This window comes from Raphanus sativus, chromosome 6 (genome assembly GCF_000801105.2).
Source record: "Raphanus sativus cultivar WK10039 chromosome 6, ASM80110v3, whole genome shotgun sequence".
NCBI classification, from domain to species: domain Eukaryota; kingdom Viridiplantae; phylum Streptophyta; class Magnoliopsida; order Brassicales; family Brassicaceae; genus Raphanus; species Raphanus sativus.
Window position 1 is genome coordinate 18678868 of NC_079516.1, and position 20398 is coordinate 18699265.

General features: G+C 37.8%; 2 protein-coding genes and 1 long non-coding RNA gene across 4 annotated transcripts in view; 2 read left to right on the forward strand and 1 right to left on the reverse strand.

The window, feature by feature from the left end:
• The first annotated feature begins 7294 nt into the window (after positions 1–7294).
• The window catches only part of LOC108833705 (F-box protein At2g02240), a 31064-nt gene continuing 17960 nt past the window's right edge, over positions 7295–20398 (forward strand). Inside the window, exons 1-3 of one of the 2 annotated variants that reach the window (XM_018607113.2) lie at positions 7297–7716; positions 8092–8210; positions 8310–8975. In XM_018607113.2, coding sequence (XP_018462615.1) covers positions 7414–7716; positions 8092–8210; positions 8310–8721 — 834 coding nt within the window. In that variant the 5' untranslated portion in view covers positions 7297–7413 and the 3' untranslated portion in view covers positions 8722–8975. Of the gene's footprint in view, positions 7717–8091; positions 8211–8309; positions 8976–20398 lie in introns of those variants that run through there. The other variant, XM_056988151.1, reaches the window with a different exon arrangement.
• LOC108833706 (uncharacterized) lies at positions 9764–11067 on the forward strand. Its single transcript, XR_001946736.2, has 4 exons — positions 9764–10040; positions 10196–10447; positions 10527–10605; positions 10838–11067. It is a non-coding gene; the product is annotated as an uncharacterized LOC108833706 (long non-coding RNA).
• LOC108833704 (uncharacterized) lies at positions 15301–19274 on the reverse strand. The gene is made up of 10 exons (XM_018607112.2): positions 18999–19274; positions 18360–18926; positions 18191–18279; positions 17765–18121; positions 17354–17656; positions 17069–17278; positions 16768–16989; positions 16134–16674; positions 15737–16057; positions 15301–15576 (listed from the first exon to the last, which is right to left on the reverse strand). Exons 1-9 carry the CDS (start codon positions 19204–19206, stop codon positions 15846–15848), a joined length of 2709 nt encoding a protein of 902 aa, XP_018462614.1. The 5' UTR covers positions 19207–19274; the 3' UTR covers positions 15301–15576; positions 15737–15845.

Genomic DNA, 20398 nt, shown 5'->3' on the forward strand with positions numbered 1-20398 from the left:
TCGACCGCGGCCTAGCCGGCCGGGTTCGGGTCTTACAAAGTTGGTATCAGAGCTGCTTGATTCTAGGATCGTTGGGTTGTGGTTGTTCACCCATGCATCCGGACAAGTAGATGCTGATGTGATTAATCCACCAGTTTTATTGTTTGACATCAGCTGGAGGAAGTTAACAATGAAGCTGGATTGACTGTAAGTCAGCTCAACCTACTGAGGTTCTAGTGGGGAGAGCTGAGCTGCAGCTGGAAGGGGAAGTTGAATCCTCTTGTGATGTGAACCGGGCTGATCCAAACAATTGTTGCAAACAATGAGAGGACTAACCGGTTGATGGGCAGCTGTTTTGGCAGCTAATGATCAAGCTGGGCCAGTAGCTGAGGTGGTCTAGATTGATCCACCAGCTAGGGCAGCTTGGATAGTGGACTACCTGGGGTGCTGGAGCACATAGCTCAGATGAGAAAAAGTATTTCTCAGGTAGTGTGGATCCTTTTGAGGCAGATGAGTGGAGTTTTCTGATTGGGTTGTAACTTCAGCTCAACTCACTGCTCAAAGGTATTGTGTTCCAAACCGAAATTATTTCTGGAAACTGAGATGACCATGGAACCTTACTAGGTGAGCCAAAGGGAGCTGAGGCAAGATAGGGGATCATGCTTGTGAACGGGAAAGTTCCAAGGTGAACCAGCTTGGCCAAGATGCACTCCCCAAGGGCAAGATCCTGAAACAGAAGGTTGGTTGATCTAGTTATCTGGAAAAAAGACGGGTGGACGGATCGATGCAGTGCAAGATCTTGTATGGATGACTGGACCAGGGAAGTAACATGAACCTGAGAGTGGCTTAGGTTGAAAGAAACGTGCAGCACTCTTTGGGGGTAAGTGTATCCTTGGTGGCCGTTCAAAACAAGTGAGCATTTGCGAGGTTCAAGTTGGTTTAAGGGAGACACTACAGGGCTAGTATACTGGGACTCGGTATAAGCCAAGGTAGGATTCCTTAGATCAATTTGAATGGATTGGGTATACGATGTTAAGTGGCTTAGTATGATGGGGATTGAGGTATATTATAAACACTCTTGTGAATGGTATGGGACATTCACATAAGTGTGACACTTTGGAGAATGGTATGGGACGTTTTTCAAATGTGTGATCAAACCGATATCTTGCTCATCTAGGTACTTAATGATCGGTGGTGTGGAAACAACGTACCTTTCGATACTGGAGCTACACACCGTTTGTGAGTCCAGATATGATCGGAAAGGGTTGTTTGTATTGTATAGGGGATGATCCCGGGATAGTGAGTGCGGCCGGAGGCCAAAGGATGCATTCACTAGGCCTTGTTAGGGACATCCCAGTGATGATCCATTGAAGGGCGATGCCCGTGGATCTGATTGTGGTTAGCCTTAAGAATCATAAAGTGATCTTAGGGATGGATTGGTCTTGGAAAGAATCGGGCCACCTTAGACTGTCACCGGGGAAGGGTGCTGTTTGAGAGTGGGTGTGGACCCCCGATCAAGATTCCAAGGATCCGACCAACCTCTGGATGCTTAGTGATCTCAGCGGTCCAGGTGGAAAATATGCTGAGAGGTGGTCATGAGGCCTGGTTGGCGACCATTAACACTAAGGAGGTTGTAGGGGGTGGTAGCCCGGACGAGGATTCGGTTGGTTCAAGAGTTCAAGGATGTGTTTCGGGCGCTGCAGGGTGTGCCTCCTGCAGGGGCTGACCCGAGCATGATCGAACTAGAACCGGGAACGGTCCCAATGTCCAAAAGTCCGTATCGTTTGGCACCAGCCGAGATGGCTGAGATGAGGTCGACTAAGTCCAGTGAGGGACGAGGGTCGCAGCACAACCAAGTCGGAGATTGACCTATGGTTGGATTGAGACGGTGGAGTCCCGGAGTGGACAGGACCGGAATGTGATCGAGTTCTTTAAGACTTGACTGATACATTGAGTAGCTTGGAGATTGGGTAAATCTACTAAGACGTATGCAGTATGTTCTTAAGGACTGAAAATGATCTAGTCATGGACTAGGATCAAAGTATGACTATGTCTGGTGATGGACAGAAGTCAAGTATGAGGCGGTTAGTCTAGTAGGGACTAAGATCGCATAGGGCCAAGCTGGGATAAGCTGTGGTCAGTTAAGGAATGATCCAGTAAGTTGTGACTGGGGTCATGAACCTTAGCGGATGTGCAGGAAGCAAAGAGTTCAGTTGGAACCTTTGTCATGATATGGGATGTAAGCACCACAGGATTCGAGGACGAATCCATTCTAAGTGGGGGAGACTTGTCATGTCCCCGATCCTGGATATGATCCTTAGGATCGACCATGGTGCAAGGAGACGCACCAGTCAGCTCATGTGACCTAAACACAAGGGTATCATTGCCTGGAAGTAAGGTTAAGGGCATCAGGAAGCTAAGATATAGCTAAACCAAGAAGGAGACAAGTATAAAGGAGCTGTACAAAGTGTATGGCAGCTGGGCGATGCAGTGAGCAAGCTCGGCCAGCTAAATGAAGTGTAGTGCAGCTCAGTGTAGCTCAGTGAAGAGTGTGTCAGCTCCCTGAGCTGGATGAACTAGCTCACTCAGCTGGGTCAGCTGGGGATCAGCTCAACTCAGCTAGACTGAGTGTTCAAGTCTTGGGCAGTTGGGCCAGGTCCGGACAGTGGTCGGACCATGTGGACCACCAGGGTGTGCCGGTGAGCCGGTGGGCACTTGTGGTTGAACCAGGGGCTTGGGCAACCAGCCTAGGCTTGTGTGTGACGTGTCTAGAGGCAGTTAGGGCTGTCAGGGACGTCTGGTAACTGCCATAGGCGAACAGGTGTGATCTGGACCATTGATTAAATCAATGGCCAGAAATGATACCGAAAAGGTGCAACTCTTGGAAAGGCAACTGCCCATTCTTCTATAAAAGGAGGGCAAATCCGTGCCTTTGCAGGCACGTCAGGGCTTCATTCTTCTTCCTGAAACACAAAGAAAAACAGAGAAAAACAGAGAGATGGTCGGATTACACAATCCAAGACCAAAGAGGCTTGAAGGCAGCAAAGAGGCAGTTTTGATGGCAATCAAGAGGGGAGTGAGAACGACCTCTGGTGTGTTTTGATTGTGGTTTGCCACGCCATAGGCTTCATATACATCCTTACTACACATCCAAATAGCCAGGGAAGAAGGGAGATGACCGGATTCACTCTCAAAGTCCAAGAGCAGCCTTAAGGGCAGTGGTGTGTAGAAAGGCAGTTTCATGGGTACTGAAGTGGGAAGTGATGCACGACCCTTGGGTGGTGTTTGATCATGGATTAACACACCCTAGGCTTCCTCTACATCATGGTAACACACGCAAATGGTCAGAAGAGAATGGAGAAGGCCGGACTCCACTCCCAAAGGCATGTACAGCCTTGAAGGTGGATGCAGTGCAGAAACTGGTTTCATGGAAGTTCCATGAAATGGATGATGGGTGCGACCCATGGTTGGATCTTATCAATACTGGAAGTATATGATAAGGCATGATAGAGGCGTTCAATGGAGGAGCATGGCCGGACATGATACATGAAGCACAAGATCTAGTAAGATCAAGTATAAGGTAACATGTACATATGATTACTTTGTGGTTTATGTTGGTGTCTCTTGAGGTGCATATGAGGCCAAGTATGGCACGCCCTTGGAGACCATATATTGTGATGTATTGTAGGGATACATGACCCTGGAGAAAGGGGCGGATCATAGTTGAACTAATTCATCCATATGGGATGGTAATTAGATGCTATACAGCAACTAGTGATTCATGGTGGTTCATGAGTGAACCTGATCTATGGTTTTGCATTACCTATGGCTTCAGGCCGTGGCAATGAGGTAATGGAATCATATGGTATGATAGGTATCAACCTTGGGTTGGTACAGGATTGGCTGAGAGCCATGAAGAAGAGCAAGACTAATCAGGTTCAGTGGGACATAGTTCCATGGCCGGTTAGGTATGTGTGAAGACTCATCAGTTCTGAGTCATGTGGGGTGGTTGGTTGATTGACTCAGGAACTGGTGGGCATTATTAATCCTATTATATGTTGATCAGACGTGGAGGTACTGAACCATGGAGTGGCCGGTTCAGAGAAATCTCTCCATGGCCTTGGTTGGGCAGGTAAGTGGAGATCTGATAGTTCCTGAGGGAATTGTTAGGATCCGACTTCAAATATCTCTTAATGGGTATTTATCATGAATTATCATGGTGAAAGATTAGTTTTATCTCATTGATTTAGAGGTGGTCAGTTATGGCCATATGGGCTGTTCATGGGCGAGATCAGTATGATCGAGGCCGGTTCAGAGAAATCTGACTTGACCATTCTCTTAGTTATGAATTATCATGAATTATCATGAATTTTAATTAGTTTTTGGAGCATGTTTGCTTGAGGTTGTTTTTGTAGCTGAAGACTTCCCAAAGATACTTGGTCAGTGGGGATGGCTGGTTGAATGACTAAGTAACTAAGGGAGAGTTTATACAGGTATAATGAGGAGTTGGACGAGTGGATGGGGAGCTAGGCAAAGCTACCTCGCAGCTCGATCAGCTGGAAGAGAGTTGGGAACCTCAAGTGAAGTGGTTCAGTTCAGCTAGCTGGATGAGCTAGCTAGACAGCTAAGGCAGCTGAGACAAAGAGCTATCAAGCTCCGTGGATGTGGCAAAGGTATGATCTAGCAATATTGCATAGATCTAGATAGAATGGTTAGGGGAATGGAACCTCAGTTATTGTATGACTTGGATTAGGTTCAGGATCAACCTTGGAGCTGGTAGTAGTTGTGTCTACTGATCATGGCTAAGGTGATTCGACCTGACAAGTATTAGATTGGTTTTAGACCAATGGTTGATAGATAATATTCCGCTGTGCATAAGTTGAAAGGATCTAAGCTAGGGAATGACTAAGGTAGTCTTAAGCTAAGGTCCAAGATAGACTTCGCCTTTAGGCGAAAGTACAGATAAAGATCGAAAAATTGAGTGGTTCGGTCAGGGTATGGACCGAGCGACGTGAGGCATCGACCGCGGCCTAGCCGGCCGGGTTCGGGTCTTACAGATATACCAAAATATTTTCATTAAATTCAATAAAATAAATTAACATATTAGTTTAATTGTGTTTTCATATATGTGAAGCACATTCATTTAGACAACATAATTTTTCATATAAAATTTAAGATTGTTTAGAAATGAAATGTTGAAATAAATAAGTGAAATACATCTTATAATAAAAAACTAAACAATTAAATATTTTTTATAATAAAAAGCTAAACAATTAAAAAACTAAACAATTAAAGATTAAACAATAAATAATTGACATTAAAGACATCTAAAATGAAATATAATGAAAGATTTCTTTAAAAAAAATACATCATTTTTTATTATGAAATATATAATACAGTTACAAAAAAAATCAATAAAATCGAAATAAAATCTAGATAATTTTTCAATAGAAAAAGACATTTTCTATTAATTGTTTAGTTTTTATCAATAAAATCGCAGCCATGAAAACTAGAATTTTAGATGGATATAAGATGTTTTAATAGAAAATAGACATTATATTATCTTGTATTATTCAAGATTTTTTAAAAACTAAATTATTAAAAGATAATGAAATATAATTTAAACAATTAAAAGATAATGAAATATAATGAAATATTTTTTTAAAAAACCAAACAATTAAGAGAATGTAATATGTAATACAGTCACAATAAATTTCAATAAAATCGAAATCTAACCTAGATAATTTTTCTCATTAGATTACTTTTAAGAAATCAATTTTTAAATTTTAATAAAAAATTTTAGTATTTATACTTTTAATAATTAATAAATGATATATAGTATTTTTGTATGATATTAAGCATTCATTTTAATCATTTTTAGTGTATAAATATTACATTTAGGTGTCATATGTATAAATTTCATAAACAGGGGCTTGGAGTGTATATGAGCGTAATGGTTTCTTATTCTTCAGTTAAAGAAAAAATGATTTTTCTTCTTCAGTTAATTTAACTGTAAAGGTGGTGGTGTAGAAAAGAATGAGAGAGAAAAAGAAGATGAGAGGAAAAGAAGGAGAGGGAGATGATTTTCGTAGATGATGGTTGGTGGTGTGGAAAAGAAGGAGAGAGAAAAAGAAGAAAAGAGAAAAAGAATGAGAGAGGTGGTGTGACAAATTAAAGAATGAGAGAGGTGATGTGACAAATTTTATTTTAGATATATTTTAATTGAAATGGCAAAGATGTAAATAATGAATCTGACAAAGGTCCCAAAGGATATTTAGACATAAGTTTACATGGGCAAATACAAAAAGTTGCCCAATTGGCTAATTTAAACTTGAGATCGCCCAATTCCCTAATTTCAAACTTGCGATTTGCCCAATTTGCCAATTTTTTCTTTACTTTATTTATAGAGTAAATATAGTAGAAAATAGAGTAATGAACAAAAAATAAAAGCATCACTCTATAAATGGAGTAATACTTTTATTTTTTTATTCTCTACTTCATTTTTCATTGCATTTACTCTATCAATGGAGTAAATTACGAAATGGTGATGGAAATGTCTTTACTGCAAAAAAAAACAACCAATTACAGTTAACAACAGTATTTATAAATCCGACAGAGATCCACTGTCCAACCGACAAACCCGTAACACCATATATAATCCCGCTTGAGAGGATCCATTCTAAAAGCAGACGTGAGGATGAACGATTCGTACATGTCTCTTACAGTTTTTTTTTCGGATCAAATGTCTATTACAATTTATGTTTGGAAGAAAGATAAGTAAAGTAATGGTCTTTTGTTTACTTGTTTAGCTTTTTCATCAACTATTTTTTACAATTTTAATATTTTTATTTTCTAAGATTTAAAGTTATTCATTATTCAGATTAGATATACTGTATAAATATTTATTGGTTTTGATCTTGTTATTTTTTTTTCTGTTCTATTCCAGATTTGTTACGAGAAATCATTAAATTGTTTAAATTATTATTGTGATATTTTGTATGTAAAATGTTAATAAAAATAAAATAAAATATGCAATACTTTACTATATTTTCTAATATGAATTTTTCTTGTATTAATATATACAACTATATATTAAACTGATTTATGGTTTGTTTGTGGTTGATCCAATGACCCAATGACTCATAAAATAGTTTAGTTTGTGTGCTGGTATGGTTTTCAGTTAATAATGAATTAACTGAAAACGCGTAGGTGAAGGAGAGAGAGATGAACACGGCAAAAAGGAAGCTTCGTAAACATGTAAGACACGGGTACCACGAGTCTTTTGTTTTTCCATTATATATATATATAAATAATTCTTCTATCATCGTGTCATCACATAAGCGACTTTAAAACAGAACTCAAGAAGTCTTTCATTATTAAAGAAAAAGTCTTAAGGTCTCTCTCTCTCTCAAGCTTCCAGACACAGGCGATTTGATGCAGACAACGATGGGAAAAAAACATGGCAGATTGATCAACATCTCCGGGCCGTCACCGTTCGATTCATTGCCGGTGGACTGCATCTCCAGCATTATCTCCTTCACGTGTCCACGAGACGCATGCGTCGCTGCTTCTGTTTCGAAAACGTTTGAGTCGGCTGTTAAGTCCGATACCGTGTGGGAGAAGTTTCTTCCTTCCGAATATGCATCCCTGATTCCACAGTCGAGAGTTTTCTCTTCCAAGAAGGAGCTTTATTTCTCTCTCTGCGATGATCCTTTTCTCATCGAAGCTGGCAAAAAGGTATACATGTCTGTGACTATGAATTCGTTATATAGGATCTGAGAGAGAGTATCTGTGATTCAGTCGGATTTCAGATATAGATGAGAGTAATATGGATTATATAAATCATTGACTTTTTTTTTGCTTTTAATGTGTAGAGTTGTATTAAACTAAAATGGAGAGTTACATTGCTGTCAATGAAATAGACAATTAAGTTGACTAAAAGTACTTTGTTAGATAATACTTCCACGTGAACTTATTTGTTATGTGTTTTATCTGTCATCATTCTCAGTATGTTAGAGAATAATTGTGATTAAACCTCTGCAGTTAAATAATTTGGGTGTGCTTTCTGAATGTTTCTAAGATTTTTTTTTTTCCTATCTCCGAAATTGATAGAGCTTCTGGTTAGAGAAAACGACTGGGAAAAGATGTATCATGCTATCCCCCACGGAAGTGACGATCATATGGGGTACTAGTCCCCAATATTGGCGATGGATTTCAATTCCTGAATCTAGGTACTTGACTCCGTTTACAATTCCATTGTAGTCACTCATTTTTATGATGATGATGATTAATGAAGATAAGAAAATAAAATATTGGTGCAATGCATGCAGGTTTGAAAAAATAGCAGAGCTACTAGCTGTATGTTGGTTTGAGATTCGTGGCGGGATGCATACTCGTTACCTCTCTCCTGGGACTCGTTACTCCGTTTACATCGTGTTCAAGACAAAGAAAGGATGTCCTAATTTGGGAGATTCGCCGGTAGATGCAGGAGTTGGGTTGGTTGGACAAGAATCTTCTCAAAAGTTGATATATTTTGTTGGTCCTCGTGGTCGTGGTCGAAGAAGAGATGTAACGCGACCAAAGGCCAGGGAAGATGGGTGGATGGAAGCTGAACTTGGTGAGTTCTACAATGATTCTTGTTGTGATGATATTTCGTTAAGTGTTGTTAAGACCAACACTCCTCATTGGAAAAGTGGTTTGATCATTCAAGGATTTGAATTCCGCCCTACGAAACCCCGGTAAATTGTTATATCATGTTTCTTGTGATGGAAGAAGACCGTTTGTCTGGTTCAATGTTTGTTTCATCTTTTTTTTTTTTGGTCAACATGTTTGTTTCATCTTCATGTTTACAGAAAGTGAAAAGCTTTGTTGTATGTAATGTTTCCGAATCTTCAGGTTTTTGGATTGTAGTGTTTGATTTGTTAATTCTCACATGAACAAATTTCAATAAAGCAATCGTGTTTTCTTCTAATCAAATATAATATTTATGTGTAGCATTGTAATGGTGTGCTTCTGTTAAGTAAAATTTATTCTAAAAGTACTTTTACAATGAAAATTAAAAGATCAATAACTTTTTTACATAATATTAGCTATCAGAAATGAATAGCTAATCGCACTTGCGGGAAAATTCATATTTATTAATTTAAATTTGATGTTTGTTTATATTTTATATATATTCACCCTGTTTTAATTTTATTTTGATAAAATAATTTGAATACATAATTTAATATTATATTTTATCAGTCTTGTAAATGCACTACTAATTTTACCAAGGTATTTTAGGAAAAATTTGCATCCAAAATATGTGAATATTTTAATTTAATTTCACCTTTTTACTTTGATTTTGGGATGTTTGACAAAATACGAAAACTTAAATCTATTCATAATTAATATGAGTCATTTACAAAAGAATGTTTTGAAACCTGTTATATTAGCGGATTTTTATTTTTATTTATTTTGATACGGAAAAAAAAAATTGGTTTCTCCTCCCTAGCTGAATATCTAGCCATTCTTAAGGTGATGTTGCTCGCCTACTCTCTTAATCTCAAGCACAAGTATCTTAGTGGCAGCTAAGTTTCTTCTCCTTTCCTTTCACTGTTGGTTTTTAATTTTTCAGGAAGTGGTGGGAATCTCACGCACTATTAGAGGGAGATCGTGTTTTTTTTAGAGTTATTTAGAGCATCATTATTGTGGGCTCTTATACCTGGTCCTTATGTATTTTGGGCTAAAAATAAATGAAAAAGGTTGAATTAACTAAGAGACATTGATGAAAGTCCTTGGTTTGGATACATTTTGGGCTGGTCCTTGGGAGCACGTGTCAGAAGCTGATAGGGAAATCGAAGGGGAAGACCTTTGGTCTTGATTCATTCTCTTCGGCTCCTTCTCTCTCTCTCTCGACAAAGCAATTTCGTGAGGGAAGCAAGATCGTCGCAATCCACACCGATTTCGCGTTTACTCGAAAGCCTGACCGCCGAATCAAATCTACACCAGTTCCTTCTCGAGCCTCGGCCTCGTTTCTCATCATCTCCGTTTTCTCCGTTGAAGTCACGGCGGTTCCCATGGTACTCATAATACTCTGTTTTCTTTGTGTGGGAGCTTTCTCTTCTTTGTTTCTGAAATTGAATTAGGATTCATATTAAGTTTAATTAGAATCTGAATATGATCATACTGTCTTTAGAAAAAAAAAACATTTGTCTTTTTTTGTGTGTGTGTGCAGAGGACTGAGATCAGATACAGTACCAGCTTCTGGAATTTGTTGGTCGCCGTACTGTTCCACAAGTTTTTGTAAACGGCAATCATATTGCAGGGATGGGGAACTTCGGTTATAGTTGGTGTTGCAGCATCAGGACAAGAGGTATCAACCCGACCGTTTCAACTCGTGACTGGCCATGTATGGAAAGGAACAGCTTTTGGTGGTTTCAAGAGTCGAACCCAAGTTCCTTGGCTTGTGGAGAAGTATATGAACAAGGTTGGAAAAAAATATTCTCTGTGATCTTAACCTTCAAACACTTTTGGAATTTTTCGTGACAATTTCCAACAAAATGCAGGAGATAAAAGTGGATGAGTACATAACGCACAACAGGACCTTGGGAGAGATCAACAAGGCTTTTGACCTGTTGCATAAAGGTACTTGCCTTCATTCTGTCCTCAGTACCAGCGACTGATAAACCAATGGTTTTTATCTTGTTCTTGGTCCTTTACTTGGTCTGCTCTCTGATCTCATTTGTCTACTGTATTGCGTCTTGGTCTGCTCTCTGATCTCATTTGTCTACTGTATTGCGTCTTGGTCTGCTCTCTGATCTCATTTGTCTACCCTAGTTGTGAGCTCTTCATGGTGGTTTTGTTTATTATATGGCAGAGATGTATAACAACATGGGACCTCAGCCTGGGATGCCAATGTTTATAATCCGATCATAGTTTATAATCTGTCCCTGTTTGGTCTTGGATTGTAGATCATAGGATCATTGTAATAAACAACTTGTTGGATCTTGAACCAACTTGGTTCTTTTTACTTGTTTCCTGTTTGTAAAGAATCAACTTGTTTGTTTTGTTTGATTGGAACATATCACAAACTACTTTGATCTGTTATGTTTTGAATGAAAGATTTATTACTAAGAGCCAACAAATGTATCTACCAATAATCTACACTTTTACTCATGTATCTTAACTTTATCTCTTAATCTTCAAATATTAATAAAATATGCTAAGAGACTTGATTTTTGGTCCTTGCAATAAGGATGCTCTTAGCTCAATATCCCAACTAGAACTCTATATTAGCAAAGTATCCATGATGGGAAAGAAACAACATGTGAGATGCACTTTGTTACTAGAATTTTCCAAAATGTCCTTCTTTCTCACATATATATACTGACGCAGCAGAACAGAAATCACTGACGTTGCAGAGTTCACTGATGCACAGCAGAGTTCACTGACGCACAGCAGAGTCCACTTTCCCTTTAGCAGCCTTTATGCAGTTTTTCTAATGGTAATAATATTTTCTTTTTGTTTTTTTAACACCTACCTCATTTTTTGTTCAATGCTTTCATATTCATTAATATATCAATTTATGTGTAATATTGACTATTAAATTTTATACAATTATATATAAATGCAAAAATATATTTTTATATAGGTTTATGTTCAAAAAAATATGATATATAATATTTAAAATATAATTATCGCTACATAGTTGGTTAGTCGTTAATAACAAATATGATACATAGTTTGTTAGTTGTTAAGTTTTGTGTTAGCGGGATATATCGATTGGTAATGACCATTGAAACCATTAACGGCGACCTAATTGCTACATAAAAATGAATAATAAGCAAATTGTATGAAGGAAATATAGATCTAATTGTTAATAATAAGTTTGTTAGTGGTTAACAAACACATTAGTTGAAACCATTAATGGCGACTTAATTGCTATATCTATCTTATTAAAACAGAAACATTACAACTTCTTCTAGGTGGATTTTAAAGTTGGACCTTATGTAATTAATGTTATATTAATCTACTTATTATTAGACATGTCTTTTTATAAATAATTAATATCAACTATTACCATAGTTTTTCACTTCTTACCTTATTATTATATCCACTACGCATGTTTCCTTATATTGCATATATTTTACTATAAGCTAGATACATCTACTAGCATATTATACTATAAGATAGATTATTAATAATACATCTACTAACATATAATACTATACGACAAATTACTAATAATACAATATATTATCTGTATTCATTAACTTGCATCTATCAGTATTAGCAATACAATGAAGACGACTAACTCTATACACTTTGAACCTATAAGCCATGATATACTAATTTATAACACAAATGATATTACTGTTACAAATTAGTTTTTATAAAAATTATTTATAGCAGCAAGTTGTTATATAAGATAAATTTAATCAAGACCCAAATCTTTTTTTTTTCTGTTCAGAAAAAAAAAAAACCTACGAATATATACCATTAAGTTAGCCAAAAATCTTCCGAATAAATAGTAAATCTCACCAAACCAAAAAATGAATTAAAAATATAACAAAAGATATTATGTTTGAAATTTAGCTCACTGGGTCGGGTATAAATATGTTCATTTTAGGTATGAGTTCTTCGAGTTCTCAACATTTGGATCTAAGTAGGTATTTGATTTTTTTTTGTACGGGTCAATTTTTTTTGGTTCTGGATCATTCTAACTTTTTATATTATAAATCTTAAATAATATACAACATGTATATAAATTATGTAAATCAAAAGATAAACCCGCGCGCATGCGCGGGTCATGATCTAGTAATATTTAAGATATAATCATTGTTACATAGTTGGTTGGTCGTTAATAACAAATATGATACATAGTTTGTTAGTCGTTAAGTTTTGTGTTAGCGGAATATATCGATTGGTAACGACCATTGAAACCATTAACGGCGACTTAATTGTTTCATAAAAAATGAATAATAAGGAAATTGTATGAAGAAAATATATATCTAATTGTTAATAAAAGGTTAGTTAGTGGTTAATAAACACATTAGTTGATATACATTTTAGCACATAACTATGTATTCAATGACCAATTGAACTTGAACATATTAGGTAATAGACATATTAGGTAATGGACGTGTTAGCAGCTAAGTATGAACTTATCAGCTAATGTATGTCTTAATGGGTAAGTTATATTGATGTATTGGAGACAAGGATATACGGTAAATTTTTTTTTTTTTTTTTTTTTTTTTTAAATTTAAATTTTATTCGATCCGATAAATCGGGAATTCATATTCGGTTACAAACCTGCTTTGAACAAAAGTTCCAAAGTCAAACTATTACAAAACTAGCTTCGCCCGCCCACTAAACCCGGCACAATCCACTAGCTTGTTTTTTGAAATTCTTCGGAAATCAGTTGCCGTTCTCAACCTTTGACAAAACCCACAGGAATGTGAGGTTCTCCGTGTTGCCACGGATGCCGGAAATTCCCATGTTATCTCAGGAGTAGCTGGTAACCGATGGACTCCACAAAGCTCATAACCGTCAATGTCCATGAAGCGTTAGACGACTAATAGGGAATGATTTCAGGTACTTACCACAAGAGGCTTTGTAAACGCCACCAAAGCCGGGCTCGTACGCAACACACACAGCGCTCGAAACCAAGTCCCAAACCGGGCAAGTGCCCGCTACTGCCGCCACCGAACCAACCTGCAAGAAAACGGGCCGATTTTGCTGCCACCACCAAACAAGAACTCCTCCACAACCTGCAAAGAAAGCCACGAACACCACACCGGGAAGTGAACATGACCAAGTGTTGACACCGAGCCAGTCAATGACTCCCGAGAACCGGCTCGACACTTGTGGACTTCGAGAACCGAAGACCCATAACTCAGATGTGAAACCCTCTAACCGGTGTCGCCAGCAGAAGTACAACAAACCAAACAAGGAGGCTAAAATCCAGACAGGGCGCTTCCACACGGATGAACTTGTAAGGGAGCCGCGAGAGGAGAGGACGAGGTGACGTTGCTCGACAAGCAGCCTACCATCCGGCCATAGACGACCGCTGGAGCCACTACTTATCTAGCCACACGAGCCTTAGCAGAAGCCCAGAACCAAACCCTCCTGCGAACCGGACCTCAAGACTCGTCTCGCCATTGGGTCAACGACCCACGAAGCTCACCTAACAACAGAGCGAGAGAGGCTTGACTTCTCCGACACCGAAGAGAACCAAGAACCAAACCGCAGTTGAAGGATGCTTCCTCCACCGGATTCGCCGCACAACAGACGCAGCACCAGTAAGAAAGAAACATTCCGCCTCACTCGTCAACGACAACAAAATCAGAGCAGATCTGAGGAGAAAATAGATCTGTCCAATGACCCAAAAGCCGACCACTTCCTAGGCCACCACCTTCACAACCTCAACTAGAATCCAAAAGTTGCAGAGACCACACCGGAGACACCCACCTCGCGAGCAGTGGAGACGCCGACAAGAAACCCAACCCCAGATCCGCGTTATGTCGGCAGAGAGACAGAGGAATCGGAGAGTAGCAAAGGGAAAACAAGAGCAGGGGACAGAGGGGCGCCTCCGACGCCGGCCGCGGCGCTCACGCGCTCGCCGGACGTCAGAGCCGATGAACCACGCGCTTTGAAGAAGAGGGCAAGAGGGGAGAGACTTACGGGGAGAGAGAGTTTCGCTGTTTTCACAAATTTTGAATTATACGGTAAAATTTAGTTGAACATTTGTTGCTAGATTGATAATACACACTTACGGCGAAACAGATGTAAAATTATATATATATATTAATTTAATACAAATAAACTGATATCTACCATCTCAAAATTATCCACAGATTTATAATAATATGTTTCATAAATTCGTTGTTACGAAGTTGGTTAATCGATAGTAAGAGCATCTTTATAGGTGTAATTCTAAAAATGATTCTTAAACTTTTTTTCTTCTTAATTAAAAACAAAAAAGAAAATTTAACCAATCAGAAAGAAGAATAGAAAAGTAGAACCTGCAAAAAGCTTAAAACTTGCCTCTTGCATAAGAGGAGAAAAGGAAAGATTTTAACAAAAATGTGGGTCCATATGGTTAAAACTATCTCAAGAGTTACACTTATAAAGATGCTCTTACAAAGATGCTAAGTTGCATTTATTAGTGGGATGTGTCTATTAGTAACGGCCACTGTAATGTTAAAGAAGACTAAACTATTATCTGAAAAATGAAAGAGTGGCTATGTTTAAAGCACTACACAGCTATAGGAAGATTTTAATATATTAATTGCATGACAGTGTATCAGTATTATTCTGTCATGCAACATGGTCTAGATGTCATAGGAACATGTAGCTCAGAGGATTAAAACGGTCATAAAAATATGGACTCAACACTAAAGGTATAAGACTAATATATGGTCCATTTGGGTGCATCTACACTAATTTCTGTTTTTTTTTAATCTGTTTTGTAAGTATCACTTGACAATATACCAGAGATCAATTTATTTATAAACAAAGAGACTCGCTCAACCAAAGTCTTCTCTCTGCATCAACACTTTTCAAAACCGAGAACATATGTCTTCACGAACCCCTACTCCTGTTATGACGTTAAAACTGTACAACAACAAACAGAAGATTTTCTTTTTATCAGAACAAATGGAAGCACGTTATCAAGACATGATCAACAAAAACCAAAATCGATTGCAGACAATATATGGCCAAAGATGGAGAAACATATGGCAAATAGAAAGCCTTTATATCTACACTACAATACCTCTTTCTTCTTGTTTGCCATTGGAACCCAACATGAGACCTCCTCCAACATTTTCTCTCATAGATGCTTCATTCTTATAGTTACAGCCACCACTCCTGACATGCTATTTTTAGGATGATTTTTCGACATTTTTATGTTTAAAGAATTGGTGCAACAATCTGTGAACGTCTCCATAGCCTTTGGTGGAATAAATAAGATGATCTTTGATCCACTTTGGGAGCTTGCTGGACGGATGAGATGTTCTTTTGGAAGGATCATTGGCGTATCGAGCATCTACCAGCAAAATGGCTGAATAGTCCTTTGCATGCCTGATTGCCCTACCTGAAAAAAGCAAACAGGTAAGAACATTTCTAACATTTTGTTCTGAGTCCAATCATGAATAACTAACAAAACTCACCGATTGATTGGTTAACTGCTTTCATACACAGATTCTCATAGTACTCTTTCCCTCTCCGTCTGCAGCTCTTCAACACTCCAAACCCTGCTTGAACATCTCCACTGTAGTAAGAGTCGTCAACCAAAGTCAGACTAGGTTTCGACGATGATTCCGAATCTCCAAGACCTTCTATATGCTTTATTCTCTCTAAAAGCTCAATGTCAGAAGGGCTGGGGTAAGGCAGACCAACCATCACAACGCAACGACACATCCCATCGCTGAAGTTGATTCCTTCTGACACCTTCCCACCAACCACAGCTAGCATTATTGCCCCTCTTCCGCTTTCTATCGCTTCCTTGTAATCTCTGAGAACAGCTTCGACTTCAGTGTTTCTTCTGGGCTCTCTAAACACACGCTTCTTCTTCATTATTCTTCTGAGTATCCCCGAGTTACTCCACGCTGTGTGCACCTGTGTTTCATACTCGAAGGAGGAAAAGAAGACGATAACTCCTTCAGGAACCATTGCCACCAGGTTACTCATCAATAATCCTAACTCCTGTATCTGCCAACCATTCCCAAAAAAGTCAAAAAAATATCAGTATCTTTCTCAAATCTAATTAATGCTGGAGGAATAAATCAAGTTAGGATCAATAACCATTTTTGTTGAGCTTCTTGAACTGTGACTAAAGTCAAAAGAATGACCAGACGGACCATGTGAAACTGAGATTGGCATTATACTCTCAGGGGGAACAATGTGACTACATGAGAAGAACTGCAGCTGATTTGATGGTAGCCACGGAAAGAGTCGTTCCCTTGTTTCTTCTATAGGTTGAAGAGTCCCACCGGCCAATATGACAGCATGAGCTTCATCAACCACCTACAAACTTTTACATTGATGAATTCAAGAAACACTACGGACTCTGGGAAGAAAGGAAGAGATGTATGAAAGGGCCAACCTCCGAGAATAACTTTGCTCCAGTGAGCATGACGTATTTAATGTACCCTCCTTGTTGGCCAGAGACTATGATCCGCCCATCACCATTGTTATGAGTGAGTGCCACCAACATATCAGAAAAAGCTCTAAAACTTGATAGCTTGCTCGTTTCCTCATGGGCCGCTGCTGGGTCCTTTTGCAACATAGCAACTCTCTCTCCGTATCCACTCACCTGAGCAGGGCAGACAGTTGAATATCAAAGGTGAGAAAAGGGAAATGTACAGGAGAATATTAAGGACCATTTTACCTTATGAATGATATTGCTTTGCTTTATATAGGCAAGTAACTTGACCAAGTTTATATTGTCTATATTCAGAGAGAACAAAAAGTCATATATTGCCATCGAACAACCACCACAAGGCTTGCTGCTTTTAGAGGTATCAAGCCCACTATTTCCACCGTTGAGATTCCTGTCACTGGTGGTGGCAAGAGGTTTGAGGAGAGCTCGGATGAGAATCAACATAGTTTGGATATATCTACGGTTTCCAGCTCCCAAGAGATTCTGGAATCTTCCAAGATAACTCTCTATGCTGCTGTGTACATCTTCCAACTACAATATGAATCGATTAAGTATCAGCAAAGCAGCTACAACAAACTCGTACTTACACAGTAAAAAGTGCAGTGCCCTCTAAAAAGTAGATGGAAACGACAGTTTTACCTGTGACATTGTTACTTTAGCGTCATGCATACTGAGGAGAGTGTCAGCCAAATTGTGAGCCTCGTCTATAATGACAACATTGTTTTTCAATTTTAAGCCAAGAGATTCTCGTGAAGACTTTGAGAGAAGAGACTGATAGGGAAGAATAACAAGATCAGCAGCAGGGGCCAGTCTTCTAGAACCGTAGTAAGGACACGTTCTCATTTCTCGTCCAACCTGGACAAGATCCTCAATGTCCATGGCTTCTCGCTGGAGAATCTCGGCCTTGAACTCTCTCTGCAGTGACTGTTTCCTAAGCATTGGGCATCTGCAAGATGATGCTTTGGTTCGTCCTCCCCTTACGTTTGTACCTAAATTCTGAAATGTTTAAGCTTCACATTAGTTAAACCCAAGAACTTAGATGCTAACAAGATGATAATGTGTTACCTTCTTTTTAGAGACTTGAGAAGACTTCTTCTTTTGCAAATCCAAACACCTCTCGTTGATTCTGCCCACATTCCCAAGCTTAAGAACATCTGCAATTGTGAGTATCAGACACACACACACACACACACAATGGATAAAAAAAAAAAAAAAAGAATGATATAATGGTAACCTTCATTAATGCACATGTTCTTTCGAGAGCCTAAACAAACAACTCTGATGTTTTGGGCAAAGACAGTCTTCTTCAGCTCCTTGACGAATTGGGAAAGCTGAGAATGAGTTCGGCTGCAATAGAAAACCTTGAGTCCTCCTTCTTCGTCCTTGTCATCTTCTTCCTCATCATCCTCTGAAGAGGTGTAAAAACCACCTCCTCCAACAGGTGGTTTTCTCTTTGAAGATGAAGAAGAAGAATCCTCTTCGCTTTCGTATTCTTCCAAACAAAACTCTTGCTCGTTCACCTCATCATCACCACCAGAAGCAGCCTCGTGCTTCCTTACAGAAACCTCCCCTCCTTGGAAGGGTCTTTTTTCCTTGGCGTGTTTCCTGTTGTTTCTGATGGTCTCCTTGTCATCATTGACTACAGTGAAATTCCGAATCCAATCGGGCTCGGATTCATCTTCTTCACCACCATCAACAACAACCTTGTCGTCGGATGATGATCCAGAGTTGACTTTCTTCTGCTTACGGTCAACGAGCCACTGTAGAGCACTGCAGATAATGCTTAGAGATTTTCCAGTCCCTGAGAGTATTAAGAGTATTGATAAAAACAAAAATAAATAAATAAATCAGAAAATTAAGGGTGTGTAGCTACCAGTGGGGCTTTCGAGCATGGAAACGCCACCCTTGTCGAGAAAACGAAAGAGGGCATTCATGAAATCGGTTTGGATGGAGTAGGGCGTGTACGGGAACGCCGCGAACTCTTGTTTCTTCTCATCCTTAACCGAACCATCATCATCTCTCAAGATTCGGTTCAATTCCTCGGGGTCACTCTCATTCTCCGCCTCCTCTTCTACCGCCATTACCAAACCTTTAATCTGAGGAAGCAGCAAAACTAAAGTCGAAACCTAAACCCTTTAATTTTGGTTTCTTCCATGTCTTGGGGTTTAGAGAAATGCTTATAAACCTTTTTGTTGGAGTAGAGTGGGTCTCTTCTTTTCCAACCCAATTTTTTGGGTTACGGACAATTGGACCTGATTGCTAGTGGTTAATAAAAAAAACAAATCAAACCAACCCAACCCAATCTATACGGAACAAAAAAAAAACTGAACTGTTTTTAACTAAATACTAGAGGTATATTTTTTTTGTTTTACATTTTTTTTAAAAATTATTTTTATATATTTTTAATTATATTCATGTTTTTATTTGTATAATATTTTTCTTAAATGATTAATAAGATATTATAATAACTATATTAAAATAATTAAATTACACTTATACCAATATGTCATGTTCCTATTTTAATAGTATTGATACTAATAATATTAAAATTTAAAATATTTAACCGTTGACAAAATTTCAAGGATAACATTAAAACTTTTATGATAAATATAGCACACAAAGATTAAAAATAACCAAAATATTTTATTAAATTAAATATGTAAATAGATATTTATACTTCTACTATTAACTAGTCTATATAGGGTAGACTTTAGGATTTTAAAGGTAAGTAAATTAAAATAAAAATTAAAATAACATTTAGTTTCAAAAAGAATTTTTGGAAAATAAAAATTTGAAAAATCGAAAAAAGAAGAAAAAAGTTTGAACTAAAAACCATATTATTCATAATAATAATAAAAATTATATTTAATTTTATTAATTATTTAAATAGTTATTTTATTACTCCTTGTGTGCTCTTTTGATGAATTTTTTTTATGATCTTTTGAAATAATTGCCCTTAATCATTTAACCTAAGCAAATAAACGTAATTTCTACATTTTACTTCTAAATAACGAGAAGAAATGCAACTAAAAATATAAAAAATATAAATCTCATAAAAAATTATCTATGATGTATTAAGTTTCAATATAATAATATAAACTTATTAAATTATATCTTCTATATTTTTATTGTGATGTTTTTTTACGTTTAAATATGAAGAAAATATAATCTAGTGTCAAATAATGATTTTTATGTTTTTATAAATTATATTTTTGTAATGCACTAAAACAAAACTAAAAATTAACTATAGATTGAATTGAGTGCACAAACAAA